Below are 19,332 nucleotides of genomic sequence, written 5' to 3'. Positions count from 1 at the left end.
AGTTTCTGGGCTCTTTAAGGATTCTTGGGCCTTGCTGGATATTACCGCAAGTTTATCCCTCATTTTGGTCTCATTGCTAAGCCCCTCACAGACTTGCTCAAAAAAGACAACTTCCTTTGGTCACAGGCAGTAACCACGGCGTTCTTGGCCCTCAAGCTTGCATTGTCCACCACATTAGTCCTGGCTTTGCCGGACTTCACCAAGTTGTTCACTATCAAGTGCGACGCCTCAAACGTAGGTATTGGTGTAGTATTGGCCCAAGATAACCATCCAATCGAGTTCTTTAGTAAGCCCTTGGCACCTAAAAACCAAACCTTGTCGGTGTATTATAAGGAGATGATGGCTGTAGTGTTTGCCATCCAAAAGTGGCGCCCATACTTGATTGGTCACCACTTCAAAATTCTCACAAACCACTAAACACTTACATACTACTTGGACCAACGGATTACCATTCTGGCACAACAAAAGTGGCTGCTGAAACTCCTTGGTTACAACTACATTTGGAGTATCGCCTAGGGGCTTTTAATGCAGCTACCAATGCATTGTTACGCCGTTCTGACCTACTATCTCTAATAGGGCTCTCACAACCACTATTTGAGTGTGTGTCCGAAATTCAGGCTTCCTATGATGCGAATCATCCCACGGCTGAGCTACTTAAGGCCTTACAACAAGAACCCAACAGTAAGGGCTTATTCAAGCTGCAAGGTGACTTGATATATTACAAGACCGACATTTTCGTTTCTTCAACATGCCTTGGTGTGCCTATGTTCTCAAGGAATTCCATGCTTCTCCATCTTCGGGGCATTCCAGTTTCTTACGGACTTACAAGCGTCTCACTCATAACTTTAATTGGCCCAGCCTAAAAAAGGATGTCAAAAGCTTCATGGCAACTTGTGATGTGTGCCAATGGACTCACTATGAAACCATTAAACCACCGGGACTTCTACAACCACTCTTTGTGCCTATCCAAGTGTGTACCGATATTGCCATGGACTTTGTGGAAGGTTTTTCCTCAAACCATGGAAAAAATGATATTTTGGTGGTTGTGGATCGTCTCTCCAAATAAGGGCACTTCATCCCTATCAAGCATCTATATTTTGCTCCCCAGATTGCAGAAGTCTTTATTCAGGAGGTGTTTAGGTTGCATGGGATGCTTGCTTCTATTGTTAGTGAGACCTGATTTTCCTTAGTGAGTTTTGGACGGTCTTCTTCAAACACTAACATATGGCACTTTGCAAAAGCTGCGCCTATCACCCACAAACGGATGGCCAAATAGAGGTTCTTAACCAGACATTAGAGTACTATCTTCGTAGCCTTGCCATGGACAAACTAACTACTTGGATTCGATGGCTCTCATGGGCGGAATGGTGGTATAACACCACATTTCAGTCGACCATCAAAATGACTCACTTCCAGGCGGTCTACGGTTATCATCCACCCACGGTCTCGTCTTACCTTCCAGATTCCTCTTCTGTCCATCTGGTGGATGTCACTTTCAAGGATCGCGACACCCTTCTCAAGCACCTCAAAGAAAACATGCACATGGCGCAGCATCGAATAAGGTAATAGGCAAACAAGTATCGATCGGAAAAAGCTTTTCAAGTCGGTGATTGGGTCTTCCTCAAACTTCAACCGTATCAGCAGACTTCAGTGTCTAAAACTCACCACCCAAAACTGGTTCCTCGTTATTACGGACCATTCCAAGTGCTAGCCCACGTCAAACAAGTCGCCTACACATTGGACCTTCCTCCTCAGTCCCACATTCATCCCACCTTCCATGTGTCACTGCTCAAACCCAAACTCGGTGCTCACTCTGTGGCTTTAACAACACTACCCCCAGTGGCCGCTGATGGCTCATTTCAGTGGTTCTCAGAAATCATCCTGGAGCGTGGCATGTTCAAAAGAAACAGCAAGGTTGTCACTCGCTAGTTAATCAAGTGGCAAGGTCTACCGGAGCAAGACGCAACGTGGGAAGATGCTAAATCCATCGTCACCCGTTTTCCAGATTATGACGCCTAAAGACATGCTTGCTCTACCGCCGGCCGGGGGGGGTGCCCTATTAAGACCCTTTTACCATCTAGGCCCATTTCCTTCCTTAGTTTAGTCCCTTATCTAGTAGTGGATTAGCAGAAGGATAGTGACTTAGCCTTTTGTACCTAACTCTCTTGTCTGTAGTGAATGTTGTGGGCATATAATCCCTACTGTGACTCCCTTTTGAGGATATGAATTACATTTCCATTGTCATTTTCCCTTTCTCTGCATTTTTGTCTCTTGGTTATGCTGGAACCTACCATTGCAGTGGAAGCTTTTTTACTGACTATTTTTTATGTTATTTTGGCATGCTTTTTCAGCACTGGGATTTACTTGAGTTTAGATTGCAGTAAGCGAGGATAAGAGAATAATTAGAGAGTTTGCAATGGTGTTGGATGCGTATGACGAAGAAACGCACATCAGTTTTAAGAGAAAAAGAAAAAACTGACAAAATAATAAGGGATAGAAACTACCGTGCAAAACTGAAACCCCATTATCTTTTCATGCTGATTGAATGAAAACCCAGTACGGGATCATGTTATCTAGAGCAAGAACAACTCAAATACTAGATTTTGGAGAAGAGATCGACCAAATCAGTGACAAAAGTCAGTGAAGAGATCGAAATTCTTCGTCTATATATCGACTGATTCTTATCGCAGGTAGCTTTCAATCTCGGATTCTCCATTTTCTCTGCATTCCTTCTCCATCCAGCGTTTGTCTATTATACACCAAATTTAGTTTCCTTTCTGTTTTTGATTATTTACTTTTCAATGAAAACTTGGTGCTTCTTCGGAGGAAGAACAACCAACATACTAGATTCGGGAGAAGAATTGGTCGACCAAATCAGTGACAAAAGTTCGAAATTCTTCCTCAACATTGACTGATTCTTATCACATGTAACTTTCAATCTCGAATTCTCCATTTCTCTGCATATTCTTTCTCCATCCCACGTTTGTCTACCATTCATCAAATTCATTTTTCCTTCTCCATGTTTCTCTCTGCTTTCTCTGCTTTTGTTTCATTCTATCGACAAGATTGTTGCTTCAGGCAAAAAGAACGTTAAAGTTGGATTTTTTTTTTTTTTGTTTTTTTCTTACAGTGATTTGATTATGCAAGATTTAGGTTTTTTGAAAGTTGCTTTGCGAATGGCTTTATCTCCCTTGAAAGTCACTACACGCAATCAGGAGGAATGACACCCATAACCACCCCTCCAACTCATGGACCTCTTCAAAGAGCAGCATAACTAATATACAGATTTTAAATAAAATTTCATGGATTGTCGATCTTTTCATTGAATTGTTAAATCCTTAACTTGGTTTTTTTGTTTCCTTTTGATGACCAGATGCAAGTCAGTTTTCAACAGGTTGGCTTAACCAGTTGTAAGTATGTATATGTATATGGACTCTGCGTGGGATTTTATTGGCTGATCCTACCATTGTTTATGCTTAGTTGGGTGTTTAACTTTTGTTTTGTTGTGTGATTTCTGCTTTGCTAGATGAGTAGGATTTGATTTTCTTTATCATTTACACTATGTTGGTTGTATAATTTTTGGTTGATGCTAATTTGTTAACTTATAGTCTTATACATTCTATTCTCTGTTTTCCTCTAATTTTTTTGTTTCAATTTTTTTTTTCAATTCAGGGCTCAATCTGCTGTTTAGAGAAGATTTCAGGTGTTTTTTTCTCTAATTTTCACTCTTCCAAAAAAACACGGGCGAGGAACTCATTCATCATCAAGCTTCGTGAGCAGCAAGACCGTACAAATAAAGGTTTCGGTTTTCATTCTTTATCTTATTGCCCAATTTTTATGTTTATGTTTTGGCACATGGGTTTTTTCTGTATTTGATTTCCTTCAAACCAAATTCGACCCCAAAAATAAAATCACCACACTGGAATCAATCAGTCATTATTCAAATAAGCCCCAAATTCAACCAATTAAAGCAGTGTAAAGGGCAATTAATAAAACTAATGGGTGGTATTCACTATTAAGATTGAGTTTTATATGATTAGGTGAATATATAATTTTTTTTACTTACTTATGTTAATTGCATAAATGTTGCAAGTTTCCAGCAGATTGTTGAGTGTTTTTTTAAGCAGAACAGCAAGTTAGACCGAGTGCTGCGGAATGTTCTTTCGCGTATGCAGAAGGGTTCATCCGAGTCTGCTTGCTTGGCAGACTTGCACTTTGGAAGTTATAACCTTTCGATTTAGAAGTTGCAACCTCATAGGAAAAAGATGAATACCATGGCGTTGATATTGCAAGAAGACTTTATGTTTGTAGTTTGTAATATTGTTCATCTTTGAATCAGGACGGGTTTTTATATGAAATTTTTAATGTTGATGACTACAAGTTTCTCTTCGAATCATTTTATAATTTTTTTAGTTTTATGTACTATAAAAAGTTCCTTGTTCATAAGATGACTAATGAAAACATCATGAGCACTCAGGTAAAAAATTTCCATGTCACTAGATTTTAAAATACAAGGAAAAAGAAGAGAAGTCAATATATGTACATGCTTGCGAAAGTAACGTGGAGAAGATAGTTAAAGACACTGCTATGTCTGAGAGAGTATCACAACAATAGCTATAGCTTTATGCTTCCACTTAAGTGCAGTCATCTGACAGATTTCATCCCTCATCTCTGCACTTAATATCATACTTTTTTTCAAATATTTCATCACAATTATAATGAATAACAACTAATGCAAATCATTTTGAGGTGCGCATAGTGTCCGTAATTAAAGAAAATGTTAGTCATTCAAAATAAAAAACTTTGGATGGGCAAATAAGAAAACAACTAAAGTAACACATTTTAAGGGACGCGTGGCGCCCGTGATAAAAAAAATGCCTCTTGCATACGCGTGAGGACGTGCAGAGAGGCTAGTGCAAAACAAAATCGGCATTGCATCTATATTCTGCACGGAGAGGGTTTAGGAGAACAAACGACACGTCGTTTTCTCTTGAAAAGCTTATAACGAATTAACGGTCGAGGCTGGCCCGCATGAACGCTAAAATTAGGCCTAGCAATTCCTGACACAACCCGATACCTGACACGACACGACACAAAATTAACAGGTGTTCGGATCAACACGATAACGAATCGGGTCGTTATCGGGTAACCTGATAAGCACCTGTTAAGATAACGGGTTGGTTCGGGTATACACGTGGGTAACACGATACACGATAAGCAAAATATTAATTTTATAATTTTATAACCCTAAAAAAATACTATAATAATTATATATATATATATTAATTTAACAAATTTATACCCGTAAAAACTATAATAAATATATATATATATTAAATTAAATATTAAAAATTGATGATCATTGGATCGGCTTAAATATACATACCATTCAATTTCTTAAGTGTTATACGTACAAAATAAATAAATTTAAATCTACTTAATATATATATATATACACACACCATTGAACTTGATGAGATATGAATTCTACGAGACTAATTTCAATGATCCAACCGTCAAACTTGTTTGTATATGCTTCGAGATTGCATTAGCAAAAAAATCACAAAAAACAAACATTTAGAAATTAAGTACGAATAGAATGAATGAACTCGATCTTCAATTTAAAATATTTACACTAGTTATACTTAATGAAAGTATGAATAAACTCTTAAGTATTACGAAATCTATTGTTTTGATGGGATATGCAATCTACGAAATTAGTTTCAACGATCCAACCGTCAAACATGTTTGTATATACTTCGAGATCGCATACGCCAAAAATTGCAAAAAACAAACATTCAGAGATCAAGTAATGGGACAAAACTTTTGAACCGTTATCAACAAAAAATCACGATTTAAAGATTATTTTAACTCTGATTTTGATATTTTTTTACAGCTACACTCCATGACCCTATATGAATATAATGAATAAATTCGATCTTCAATTTAAAATATTTAAACTAGTGGATTCCACACAATCTTATGTTATACTTAATAAAAGTATAAATAAACTCTAAGTGTTAGTGAATCTATCGTTTTGATGGGATACGCATTTTACGAAACTAATTTCAACGATCCAACTGTCAAACTTGTTTGTATATGCTTCAAGATCACATATGCCAAAAATTGCAAAAAACAAACATTTAGAGATCAAGTATTGGGACAAGATTTTTCGACGGTTATCAACGAAAAATCATGATTTAAAGGTTATTTTAACTCCGATTTTGATGATTTTTTTACAGCTACACTCCTTGACCCTATATGAATACAATGAATGAATTCGATCTTCAATTTAAAATATTTACACTAGTGGATATCATAAAATCTTATGTTATACTTAATGAAAGTATGAATAAACTCTTAAGTGTTAGTGAATCTATCGTTTTGATAGGATATGCATTCTATGAAACTAATTTCAACGATCCAACTGTCAAACTTGTTTGTATATGCTTCAAGATCGCATATGCCAAAAATCGAAAGAAACAAACATTTAGAGATCAAGTAACGGGACAAAACTTTTCGACGGTTATCAACGAAAAATCACGATTCTTCAATTTAAAATATTTACACTAGTGGATATCACAAAATCTTATGTTATACTTAATGAAAGTATAAATAAACTCTTAAGTGTTAGTGAATAAATCGTTTTGATGGGATACACATTCTACGAAACTAATTTCAACGATCCAACCGTCAAACTTGTTTGTATATGCTTCAAGATCGTATACGCAAAAAATCGCAAAAAAAACAAACATTCAGAGATCAAGTAACGGGACAAAACGTTTCGACGGTTATCAACGAAAAATCATGATTTAATGGTTATTTTAACTCCGATTTTGTTGATTTTTTATAGCTACACTCATTGACCCTGTAAGAATACAATGAATGAACTCGATCTTCAATTTAAAATATTTACACTTATACTTAATGAAAGTATGAATAAACTCTTAAGTGTTAGTGAATCTATTGTTTTGATGAGATATACATTCTACGAAACTAGTTTCAACGATCCAACCATCAAACATGTTTGTATATACTTCGAGATTGCATACGCCAAAAATTGAAAAGAAAACAAACATTCAGAGATGAAGTAACGGGACAAAACTTTTCGACGGTTATCAACGAAAAACCATGATTTAACGGTTATTTTAACTCTGATTTTGATGATTATTTACAGCTACACTCCTTGACCCTATACGAATACAATGAATGAACTTGATCTTCAATTTAAAATATTTACACTAGTGGATACCACAAAATCTTATGTCATGATGATCGATGAAAATTGAGGATTTTATAAAAGGAATAACATGCAAGCTTTGAGTGCCATTGACAAGGTTTAAACTTTTGAGAAAGGCTTTACAACCTTGAAAATAAAAAATCTTTCATTTTGCATATCCTTACACATTTAATATTTTGTAATAGACTAGTAGTGTATGAATGTTTGTTTATTAGGCTCTTATTTTCGAGTGTAGATGTAGTACTTAAATGACAAATGTGTTATAATGTTTTGAAGTAATATTTATGTGGCAATGTGTGGTATGTGCAAATTTAAGAAAATTTTTTTTTTTTCTTAATGTGTCATAACGGATCGGTTACTTTACCACCTGTTAAGGACCTGTTAAGATAACGGATGTGACACGACATGACCCGTTAAGATAACATGTGTTGCACGAAAATGACACCAACACACAGACACGACCCGTTTGCGCTAAAATGGCAAACGGTTTAAAGAAGCAGGAACAGGAAGAGCAACCATGGCGGATCTTTGAGTTCTACAATGGCATTGGCAGCATGGTACTGCAAAAACCCAAATACCTAAAGTACCCCTTTTTGCTTTCTAGTTTTTAAATTCTTCAACGCTTTTTGATCAGTTTGCATCTTTGCGATTGTCAGAGGTACTCGCTAGTGAGGGCAGAAGTGAACGCCGAATTTGTGGAACCGTTCGACATCAACGACACTGCCAAGGACGCTTACTAGCACAATTTCGGCTACCGTCCCTATCAGATTCTTCCCATTTTTTAGTTCAATTTTGTAATTTATCCAAATTCAAGCTCCTTTTTATATAGTGTGCACAACCTAAGTACAAATTTGTGGTGTCTGATTACTTGAGGATCAAAAGTTTGTATATATGTGGCTACCCAATTTGAGTTTCTTGCACTTAGGGATCGTTTAAGACTGCTTTTGTAGGAATCACTCTGCTCATAAGCACGCACTTTTGTACAAGTGTTTTTCTCTATTGACATTGTTATTGAAATGCAAAGTGCTTAGTGCTTCCGACGCTTCTATGGCCCATAAATACTTAAAATTTTTTTTTGCAAAAAGTAGGCGGAAGCGCTGTTGATTATTAAAAATTACTTTTAGTGAGCATTTCCAAATCGGCGTTTAATCTCTTAGATGCTTAATTTTGGATGTTTTACAATTTGTTTGAATATTTTAGTTTAAAATTGCTTGTCAGCTAGTTCTGTATTGGGTCAGTTTTGGATTAGTACCATTTGTTTCGGTGTTTGGTATTTTGAGCTGCTTTTTGATGGTTGGCCTTTCAATTGCTCAGACATGATGTTTCCTAAACCTACTTGAGCTCATCTTGCAATGAAATTTGAATATTCTTGTTTGCACAGGGTAATATTCAGAGCATTAATGCGGCTGATCTTGACTGTTATGGGGCGGATGCATGGCTTCTTTCTTCTCCTTGCCAACCTTACACTCGACAACGTTAGTTTTTATCATTTTCATCTTTACAGATGTATGGCAACGGCTTAAACAGATTTTCACTAGTTACTTATGGATAGGTCTCCAGAAGCAATCCGGCAATGCTCGGGCATTTTCATTTCTCAACATTCTTATTGGAAGTGATGTACTGAACGTGATGTATAGGCTCAAGTTGCTTTTTCAACTCACAATCACATGTGTGAGTTGCAGCCACCACTTTCCCATTTGTTCCTTAATTTGCTCTTTAATTGCTGGTCTTGTGTTTCATTGTAACTTGTAACTAGGATTAGCTCTTCTTGAAACTTGTAATTAGGGTTAGATAGTTTATTCTTTGGTTCTTTATGTGGCCTGATACCAGGCTTTGTCCATTGGCCCTTAAGCCACTCTCGAGCTCTCTATAAGAGTTTCTCCCTTGTACTTTGTTTCCCATGATGATATACACAAATAGTTGAAACTAAAAACTTCAATATGGTATCAGAGTAGGAACCATAGGGTCCTGTCTCTGTTGTTTTTCTTTCAGTTCATTTCTTCTTCTATTCATCGTTGTGATAGCAGAAGACAATCCATTCGGTTCTGAGGCTACAAGTTCCTCAACCTTAACACCAACCAACATGATACACGGTGAGATCAATCCAAACCAATGACTATGCTTAGTATTGTTGAACGAGTTCAATTATTTGCCTTGGTCACGAGCCGGCTCTCTTGCCCTATGAGGAAGATCGAAGCTAGGGTACATAAATGGAACCATCAAGCCTCCAAAATCCATTTCACTCTCTTTTGATGCATGACACTCAAATGATCAGCTCGTAATGTCTTGAATTCTTAACTCGATGGAGCCCAAGTTGTCGGAGCTCTTCAACTACTCAGGATCTTCACACATACTATGGGAATCTGTCAAGGAAATGTATGGCAGTCAAAACAATTTTGCCCGTGTATTTGAACTGAAGAAGAGCCTTTCTAGCCTAAAGCAAGGTGACAAATCCTTCGTTCAGCATCTTGGAAGCATGAAATCTATGTGGAATGAGCTTGATTTATACCGTCCATACACAACCGAATCCGCTGTGCTATTTAAGAGGGCTAATGAAGATAAAGTGTTTCAACTGTTGGCAAGCTTGGGAGTTGAGTATGAAGATCTTCGTAGTCATTTGCTAATGACTCCAGAGTTACCATCATTCATCAACGTGTGTCATGCAGTTCAAAGGGAAGAAACTCGAAGAAAGGTAATGCATATTGAGCCCAAGTCTAGCTCTGAGGCTAGGGTTTTCACTAGCAACCACAAAATCTCTTGTGAAAGATTTTTTAATGGGAAGAAGGCTGACTGGAATTGCACATATTACAACACTAAGGGGCACCTATGGGAAAAATGTTGGATCTTACACCCTGAGTTAAAACCTAAGTTTGACAAGGAAGGGAAAATGATCATAGATGGGAAAATGTTTGCTCCAAAAGCCCTTCGTGCAACTAGTTGTTCAGCTGATGAGATGGCAAACTTCACTTCAAATCCGATTTCCTTGATTAATGAATTTGCTGCCTTTCTCTAAAGAAAGAACATGACCACTTAGAATGAAAAGATGATCAATAAAAACCCCACTGCCATGCTTGGAAAATTTGTTGGCTTCTTGGCAGGATCAGATACCACAACACACGACAATATCCCGGGTATTATCAGTGCACTCTCCACTGCTCTCAATGCACATCTCACACATGATTTTTGGATTGTAGACTCAGGTGCCACTGACCATATAACAAATAAAACATCTAGTCTACATGAGTTTCAACAATTAACTAATCCTACTCATGTATCTATAGCAAATGGTAAAGGGGAACTTGTTCTAGGAAAAGGAAAAATTAGGTTGATGGGTAATGATGTAGAGTCCACTGCACTTTATGTACCTTCATTTCCATTCTATCTTTTGTCCATAGGAAAAATCACGCACACTTTGGACTGCCTTGCCATATTTTCTCCTTATAACATTGTGTTTCAGGATCGAGTCACTCAGGAGAAGATTGGTGAATGGTTTTTCTTAAATGGCCTATACTACCTCTCAAAGAAGTTCAATCTTGTTAAGGATCCCATTGCCAACCTAAGTCATGCCCAGGAGTACCAGCTTTGGCACCAACGTCTCGCTCATCCCTCAGAACCAATGATGTCTAAGTTATTTCCAAATTTTTGTAAAAACACACATGAGTGTGAGACCTGTCAAATGTCAAAATCTACTAGGCTGCCTTTTGTATCCTCTCAGTCTATAACCAGTAAGCTTTTTGAAGTTGTTCACTCAGATATTTGAGGACCTTCTCATGTCGAGTCATTCAATGGGTACAAGTATTATGTCACTTTTATTAATGATTATTCTAGGGTTACATGGTTGTATCTCTTAAAGTTTAAAAGTGATTTTTTTGAAGCTTTCAAAGACTTTCACAAACTAATAACCAATCAATTCTCCTCTAAATTATATACCTTAAGGACAGATAATGGCATCGACTATACATCCAATAACATGTCCAATTACTTGAGCAATCATGGTATCTTGCATTAAACTAGTTGTGTTGGTACACCACAACAAAACGGTGTAGCCAAGAGAAAGAATAGGGATTTGTTGGAGAAAACAAGATCTCTTATGTTTCATATGCAAGTTCCCAAGAGATTCTGGTCCCAAACACTTCTCACTACAACCTACATCATTAACAGACTTCCAACTCGTGTGTTGAATGCCAAGTCACTGTTTGAAGTCATGAAAGGAAGAATCGTGGATTTGACTCATCTCAAAATCTTTGTATGTACTTGTTATGTTCATATCCAAGCTACTCATCGTGATAAACTAGAACCTAGAGCTGTCAAATGTGCGTTTATGGGGTACTCTAGTTTTCAAAAAGGATACAAATGTTATAACTCACACACTGGGAAGCTTGTTGTCTCTAGAGATATTCGGTTTGATGAAATCACTGCCTACTCCTAGAGAAATTCATACAAACACCCCGAACTCTATCATTAATCCCTACATTGATGAGGTGGTCAGTGAGGAAGCACCTAGTGCTCCAGCATCACAAGCTGCAACTCCACAATCTGTAGTAGCACCAAGAAGGAACCTTGCTCGAGATCGACATCCCCCGTTAAGGTTACAAGAGTACGTTATGTACTCTGTAAGGTACCCTATCACTGAAGCTATTACTTACCAAAAACTATCAGCCTCTTATGCATTATTTCTTAACCAATTGTCAAACAATCTTGAGCCAAGAAGTTTTCAAGAAGCCGTGTGTACACTTGTGTGGCAAAAAGCCATGCATGAAGAGCTCAAAGCATTGGATGAAAATCAAACTTGTAGTGTGGTTGATCTTCCCAAAGGCAAGAAGGCTGTAGGGAGTAGATGGATATACAAGACAAAATTCAATTCCAATGGTACCATTGAGAGACACAAGGCTCGATTGGTAGCCCGTGGTTTCACACAAACCTATGGTATTAATTACAAGGAGACTTTTGCCCCGGTTGCCAAAATGAACACAATGAGGGTGTTTCTATCAGTGGCAGTCAATCACGAGTGGCCCTTGTTTCAAATGGATGTAAAAAAATGCTTTTCTCCATAGTGATCTTGAAGAAGAGGTGTACATGAAGCTACCTCCTGGACACCCATGAGAAAGTGAACCTAACAAAGTTTGCAAGCTTCATAAGGCTATATATGGACTCAAACAATCTCCTTGAGCTTGGTATTCCAAACTGAGCTCAATTCTTGAAGTTGCAGGGTTCAAAAGAAGTCATGCTGACTCCTCCTTATTTGTTCGCAGTGGTGTCCTAGGCAAGCTTGTTATGTTTATATATGTTGATGATCTTATAATTACAGGGGACAATGTGAATGAAATCAATGCCCTTAAGTGCTCACTACATCAACAATTTGCCATTAAAGACTTAGGAGTCTTGAAATACTTCTTTGGCATTGAGATGGCCACTTCTTCCAAGGGGTTATTCTTAAATCAAATGAAGTATGTAGTTTATCTCCTTGATGAAGCACACATGCTTGAGTGTAAACCTGCTTGCACTCCCCTTGTTAGCAAACTTCAGTTGGATGCCAAAGGTGAGCCTCTCTCCAATCTTGGTGTTTATCAACGAATGGTTGGAAAACTTATTTACTTCACGATTACTCGGCCTGACATTGCTTACTCAGTGAGCCTTGTCAGCCAGTTTATGCACTCTCCTACATCAGTTCATTAGGAGATTGTCAAGAGAATACTTAGATATCTCAAAGGTTCGGTTGGTAGAGGTATACTCATGAAGAAAAATAGGTCAAATCACATCATGGCCTACACTAATGCTGATTGGGCTGGTAATGCCATTGATCAGAAGTCCACCATGGGTTTTTGTACTTTTGTTGGAGGTAATCTTGTCACATGGAAGAGTAAGAAACAAACCGTGGTTGTAAGATCCAGTGCTGAAGCTGAATATAGGGCCATGGCAGCAATAGCTTGTGAACTCATATGGTTGAAGAGTCTTCTATTTGATCTTGGCTTCACCAGCAAGGAACCCATGTCGTTGTTTTGCGACAACCAGGCCGCCATGCATATTGCTTTTAATCCTGTATTTCATGAAAGGACGAAACACATTGAAGTTGATTGTCATTACATTCGTACACAAGTTCAATCCAACGTCATCAACACTGTGTACACTCGAAGCCATGATCAATTTGCTGATCTCTTCACGAAAGCTCTAGACTCTACACAGTTTCAATGGTTATTGTGCAAGCTTGGATCAATTAACCCTCTTGATCCAGCTTAAGGGGGAGTATTGGAAGTGATGTACTGGATGTGATGTATAGGCTCAAGTTGCTTCTTTAACTCACAATCACTAGGCTCAAGTTGCTTCTTCAACTCACAATCACATGTGTGAGTTGCAGCCGCGACTTTTCCATTTGTTCCTTAATTTGCTCCTTAATTGTTGGTCTTGTGTTTCATTGTAACTTGTAACTAGGATTAGCTCTTCTTGAAACTTGTAATTAGGGTTAGCTAGTTTATTCTTTGGTTCTTTATGTGGCCTGATACCAGGCTTTGTCCATTGGCCCTTAAGCCACTCTCGAACTCTCTATAAGAGCTTCTCCCTTGTACTTTGTTTCCCATGATGAAATACACAAATAGTTGAAACTAAAAACTTCAATAATTCTTGAGTTGATACCACATACATCTCGACCTCCGATGGTGTTATTTGTGGACAATGTTGTCAGATTTGAGGTCAATTCTTGGAAGTTTTATCTTAATTGTAGGTAAAATATTGATTTGTTTTTGTTCCAATTCCTTTGTTTTATCTCCTGGCTGCAGACATCTGATACTCGTACAAAAATGATAGACATATTGGGAAGAACAAATTTTGTTCTGCAGGAGTTCATATTGAGTCCCTTACAGTTTGGTGTACCCTATTCCAGGCCATGCTATTTTTGCTTGGTAGCCTCCTGTCTCACTGGTTTTCTAGGTCATTCAGAAACTCTTGGAAACCTCTTGCTCTTATTCTTTCCAAAAGTTTTAACACATAAATTCATTTATCTTGCAGGCAAAGAGGAAACGTTCAACCTTTTACAATCAGGTTTTCGATAATCAGCTTCTTTGCTCCCTAGGGCCATTATTTGGGGATGCAAATGATGATGAGACAGTGTTCTCTGAACTTGATGAACCACAAGAGAGCCGGGATAGGTTACTTGAATCTTGTGAGCCTATAGAAAGCTTTCTTGAATTCGAGAATTGCAGTGACCAGTCGGAGTCCAATTTTGGGGACACCATTACTGGTTCTACAAACACTGAAGGAATATTGGAGAAAGATGTTTGCAATAGTTAGATTTTGTATAAAGTTCATGTCATTAAGTGGTATATACCATTGTAGCCGGACCCAAGAAACTGTTTTGGAAAATAATCTCTACTGCAAAATGTTGGCAACCCTAGGGTCCGTTTAGCAATGAAGAAGTGCGAAAGAAGGATGATGGAAGGGATGCGGAAGAAATGTAGATGACATATAGAAGATAAATATAGAGAAATAAGAAAGTTAAGCGTTTTATGAAACTAAATATGCAGCAAATGTGCTGGCTTGGATGGGTAATGATGTTGTCATTGTTCCATCTTGGACTTCTAATTTTCCTTTTCAATTGTCTCAATAGCTCTAGTTTGACTATTTCTCCGTCTTAGTTGTCGTTTTAAGTTAATTTTGACAAGGAAAAACTGTAACTACTAGGATAGATGCGCACAAATGTATCGGTGAATGCCGTTAATTTTTATGACGCATCAACGGTAGAAAGTAACTTAAGTGCGCGTGAGCTACTGTTGCGTCTAGAGTTGAAAAAAAAACTATTATAGGCTCTTTAATGTTTGTTTATTACTCCAAAACTTTTCATTATCACACCAGCACTCTTGAATTGATGTAAAAAAAAAAAGCATGCCTAACCTCTATTTTTATGAATAATAACCTTTATTTTTCCAAAAAAAAAAACCTTTTATTTCAAATATTTTTGGTGTATTGGATTTGAAATATTTTTCATTTTTTCTGATTACAAGAACACTTGAATTTTTAATAAAAAATCAATTTGTTTATGATAATATTCTTAACAGTAGTGCTTGTGAGCGTAAATACTTTCTATAAAAACAATTCCAATTGTGCCCAAAGACAATTCATCATGCCAAACTTGTTCACGAAGTTCTTTTTTTTTTTTTTTTTTTTTTTTAACAAGCGATATTATCTACATTATGGGGGTGAGAGAGTTGGGCTAAGCCTCATAATGGGCGAGTCATAATAATGTGGTTCAATCGCTTTTGGCGAGAATCGACCCTAAGACCTCTTACTTACAAGTGAGGAGAAATAGTAGACCGTAGTACGAAGTGGCACCAAGTCCTCATTTTAGAAAATTGTTGGACACATTTTTGTTTTTACTTTAAAAATGTTGGACAGTTGGACAATAAGAACTCGGTCACACCAACATGATGAAAACGAAGATCTTTGAGGGCCTTGAAGCCAGAATTGTTTTTGCCTCCAGATCCAATAGTTTTGGGGAATTGTATAGTTATTACTTGTGTGTTGTAAAAATCGACACTGAGTGGTGAGGTGTCGTCCCGATCCCGATTGGGTGCCAAACGGTGGACAAAATTGGGGAGTTGTTAGCCTGCCTGGGCGCTCCTAGGTGGCCTTGGCGGTGTTAGGTAGTGGTGCTAGGCGGTTCTCCCCGTCGCCTTCACACTTCACTAATGCCTCCTAGAAGCTGCAACAACTCACATGCCATAAGCTTTGCGTAGGTTATTTGTCACAATATTAGTGTATTGTGAACCTATTGGAGTGCGTAATTTATGGGAGGAATTGCACCCAACATCTAGCAGCTCAAATAATAGGGTTATCATCAATCTTTTGTTGCGGGATCTGAATGCATTGTTACAACAACATGGTAAAAGAATTCGTGATTATGATCTTTCATAAATTGATATGTCCATAAATAGCTCAGCAACAACAAATATACAAGATGAGCTCGCGATTCATTTCCCCCAGAAGACCTGCAATCAATTCAGACATTAAACACTGATCAACACACCGCATTCGACACAATCATGAGAGTTGTTACATGTAATCAATCAGCAGCTTTCTTTGTAGATGGCCCCGCGCGGTACTGGAAAGACTTACCTTTATCGTGCAATTCTTGCTTCGTTAAGGAGTGATGGCCTCATAACTATTGCAACAGCCACATCTGGTATTGTAGCTACTATTTTACCCGGAGGAAGAACATTACATTCACAATTTAAGATTCCTATCGACTTATTGTCCACCAACACTTGCTCTATAAGCAAGCAATCAGATTTGGGGGAACTTCTAAGGCTTGCAATTGTTCTTATATGGGATGAAGCTGACTCATAGGAAAGCATTTGAGGCTTTAGATATAACCTTACGAGATATAACAGGCATGGAAACACAATTTGGTGGCAAAGTGATGATTTTTGGAAGAGATTTTCGTCAAGTTCTTCCCATTGTGCCTCATGGAACCAAAAGCGCAAACAATAGATGCATGCATTGTAAAGTCCTCATTATGGAACGAGATTCAAGTTATCCGGTTGAAACATAATATGAGAGCTCAACAAGACCCTGATTTTGCAGAATTCCTACTCTGTGTTGGTGATGGAAATGAGTCATTTGTAGAAGATGATATGATTAGAATCCCGGATTCATTGATTATTCCTTGGCATGGCGATGAATCAATTAGTGAGCTTATTGGTTTTGTATTTCCAAGATTAGAGGAGAATGCTTTCAACATTTCTTATATGGTTGATAGGACTATCATCACCCCAAGGAATGATGACGTTGACAAGTTAAATGAAGTGGTGTTAAACTCATTTCCTAGGGAACAACATATTTATTACTCCTTTGATAGAGTTGACGATGACCCTCAAAACTTATACCAACAAGAGTTTTTGAATTCTATAATTCCAGGTGGCTTACCTACTCATAAGTTGAGGTTGAAGTTGGGTGCACCAATCATGCTCCTTAGAAATATTGATCCAAAAACTGGGTTATGCAATGGAACAAGGTTGATATGTAGGCGATTCTTTCCAAATTGCATTGATGTTGAAATATTAACTGGACATTTTAAGGGTACAAGAGTCTTCCTGCCACGCATTCCTTTGAAGCCTTCGGAAAATGTAAAGTTTTCGTTCTCTTTTATACGTCGACAATTTCTATAAGATTAAGCTTTGCGCTGACCGTAAACAAATCTCAAGGCCAAACAATTTCATATGTGGGTGTCTATCTCCCTAATCATGTGTTCAGCCATGACCATCTTTATGTAGCTTTGTCAAGAGGAGTTTCCATACAGTCCTTATAAGAAATGGTGTCATTGCAGGACAATCTGGAGTTTTATACAAGGAATGTTGTATATAAAGATGTTCTAACATCATGGCATATGCAACAAGATGAATAAAACGTAAGGTTTACTTACTTCTCCCTTTAGCATTATTTACTTCATTTTTTTGCTAAATGAATCAAATATTACAAATTGCTATTTTTCATTTAGACTTGAGTATAAAATTTGGTTCTCTTTAATCTATTTGTGAATGAAAGAACTACTTGGTCTATTTCTAAAGCTTGATACAATAGTTGAGGCCCCTAATTCTTTTCTTAATTTTGAATGCATAGGGGCTGTTATCTAGGATATGCTAATATTTGAAAATGCAATTTGGAAACTATTATGTAATTCTAAGAAAGCTCAGTTATATATATAAAAGGTGGTTCTGTCTTCTTTATATTTAATTAAATTCATTTCCTTTTATTAATATTTTTAAGAAATAAGAGTTTTATTAATTAATAAACATCTTTAAGCATAAAAGAACCTTATATATAAATTAGGTGTAAATTAACCCAACGGTAAGCTCCCTTCTGGCCGGGGGCAAAACTTCAAACGAAAAAAAAAAAAAAAAAAGAGTAAATAAATAAAAGAACCAAAATATAAAATTCGTAAACAATTTCATTTTCTTCATATTCTCACACAAACATGAAAGTGCAAACCCTAACTTTCTAATTTTCCTCCCAATTCCAAGCTCGCAATTCTCAACCCCTACAGACTGGAAATCCCTAATTGAAGCCGGTACACAAAGCATCCAGAGCAATATTGTTCGCGTATTGATCGAATTTCGAAAAATCTCAAGCAAGGTGAGTCAAATCTGTTCTAATTTTGATTTCTAGGGTTTGGAATATACGCTTTCAATGCTTTGTTCGTTTACTTTTATGTTAAATTGAATACGTTTGGATTGTTTTGTGAAACATTTTGGTGTTAATTGCTTGCCCAAAAACTCCGAGTCTGATACTGTATTCAAATTTGGGGCTTTTCATTAGCTTGGTACAGTTTGATATATTGGGGCTTTGGGTTGAGTATATTTTGCTTATTTTTTGTTTTGTTTTATTAGCTTAGTCAACATACTTTGAATTTGTAAACTGTTTCACTTCAATCTGGAAAAGGTGTCCCCTTTCTAAGTTTAACAAATGTGTATCTGCTGCTGATTTATCATTGTGTTTTCATCTAGTTATTGCTTTTACGAAACTCTTATGCTTCCTTTCTGATTGGACGATTTAATTTCTTGGTTGTTACAGGTTTTGACATATTGGTAGTCATTATGAGATTCAAGAAGAGGAGCAAAGTGGAGGTACTTAGCCAAAAGGAGGCGCCTACAGGAGCATGGCGCTGTGCTGTGATTGTTTCTGGTAATGGGCACACATATAGTGTTAGCTATGATTGGTCTGGCAAGGACAGTCATGCAGATATGCAGAGAGTCTCAAGGAAGGATATCAGGCCTTGCCCTCCGCCTGTCCGAAGAGTGGAGAGTTGGGCAGTTGGTGATGTTGCCGAGTTGTTTGATGATGGTTTCTGGAAAATGGCCACGGTGTTGAAGGTCTTGGATGAAAATTATTACTTGGCTAGGCTACTTGGATCTTCTGAGGAGTTAAGAGTCCACAAGTATAGGATCCGGGCTCGCCAATTATGGAATAATGACAGATGGGTTGTGATCGGAAAGGTAAACTTCTATCTGGCTCATTGTTGTTTTATGTATTTTTATCATTCTCTAACTTGTTTAACATATTGATAACAGTTTCAGGCCTTTCTTTTATTTTATTTGCTTACTAAT

At 37.3% G+C, this 19,332-nt stretch overlaps 2 protein-coding genes across 5 annotated transcripts in view; both read left to right on the top strand.

The window, feature by feature from the left end:
• Positions 1–8,624: 8,624 nt before the first annotated feature.
• LOC139198044 (tRNA (cytosine(38)-C(5))-methyltransferase 2-like) lies at positions 8,625–14,524 on the top strand. The gene is made up of 5 exons (XM_070826288.1): positions 8,625–8,715; positions 8,793–8,852; positions 13,864–13,926; positions 14,014–14,136; positions 14,243–14,524. Exons 1-5 carry the CDS (start codon positions 8,641–8,643, stop codon positions 14,522–14,524), a joined length of 603 nt encoding a protein of 200 aa, XP_070682389.1. The 5' UTR covers positions 8,625–8,640.
• A 3,550-nt stretch (positions 14,525–18,074) lies between these two features.
• Positions 18,075–19,332, top strand: part of LOC103428840 (uncharacterized) — a 61,324-nt gene continuing 60,066 nt past the window's right edge. For 3 of the 4 annotated variants that reach the window (XM_070826463.1, XM_070826465.1, XM_070826466.1), the window contains exons 1-2: positions 18,075–18,361; positions 18,800–19,221. In XM_070826463.1, coding sequence (XP_070682564.1) covers positions 18,823–19,221 — 399 coding nt within the window. In that variant the 5' untranslated portion in view covers positions 18,075–18,361; positions 18,800–18,822. The remainder of the gene's footprint in view (positions 18,362–18,799; positions 19,222–19,332) is intronic. The other variant, XM_070826464.1, reaches the window with a different exon arrangement.

The sequence above is a fragment of the Malus domestica genome, chromosome 08 (genome assembly GCF_042453785.1).
Source record: "Malus domestica chromosome 08, GDT2T_hap1".
Taxonomy (NCBI): Eukaryota; Viridiplantae; Streptophyta; class Magnoliopsida; order Rosales; family Rosaceae; genus Malus; species Malus domestica.
The sequence above is the reverse complement of the archived record's forward strand: the minus strand, read 5'-3'. Positions and strand labels throughout refer to the sequence as shown.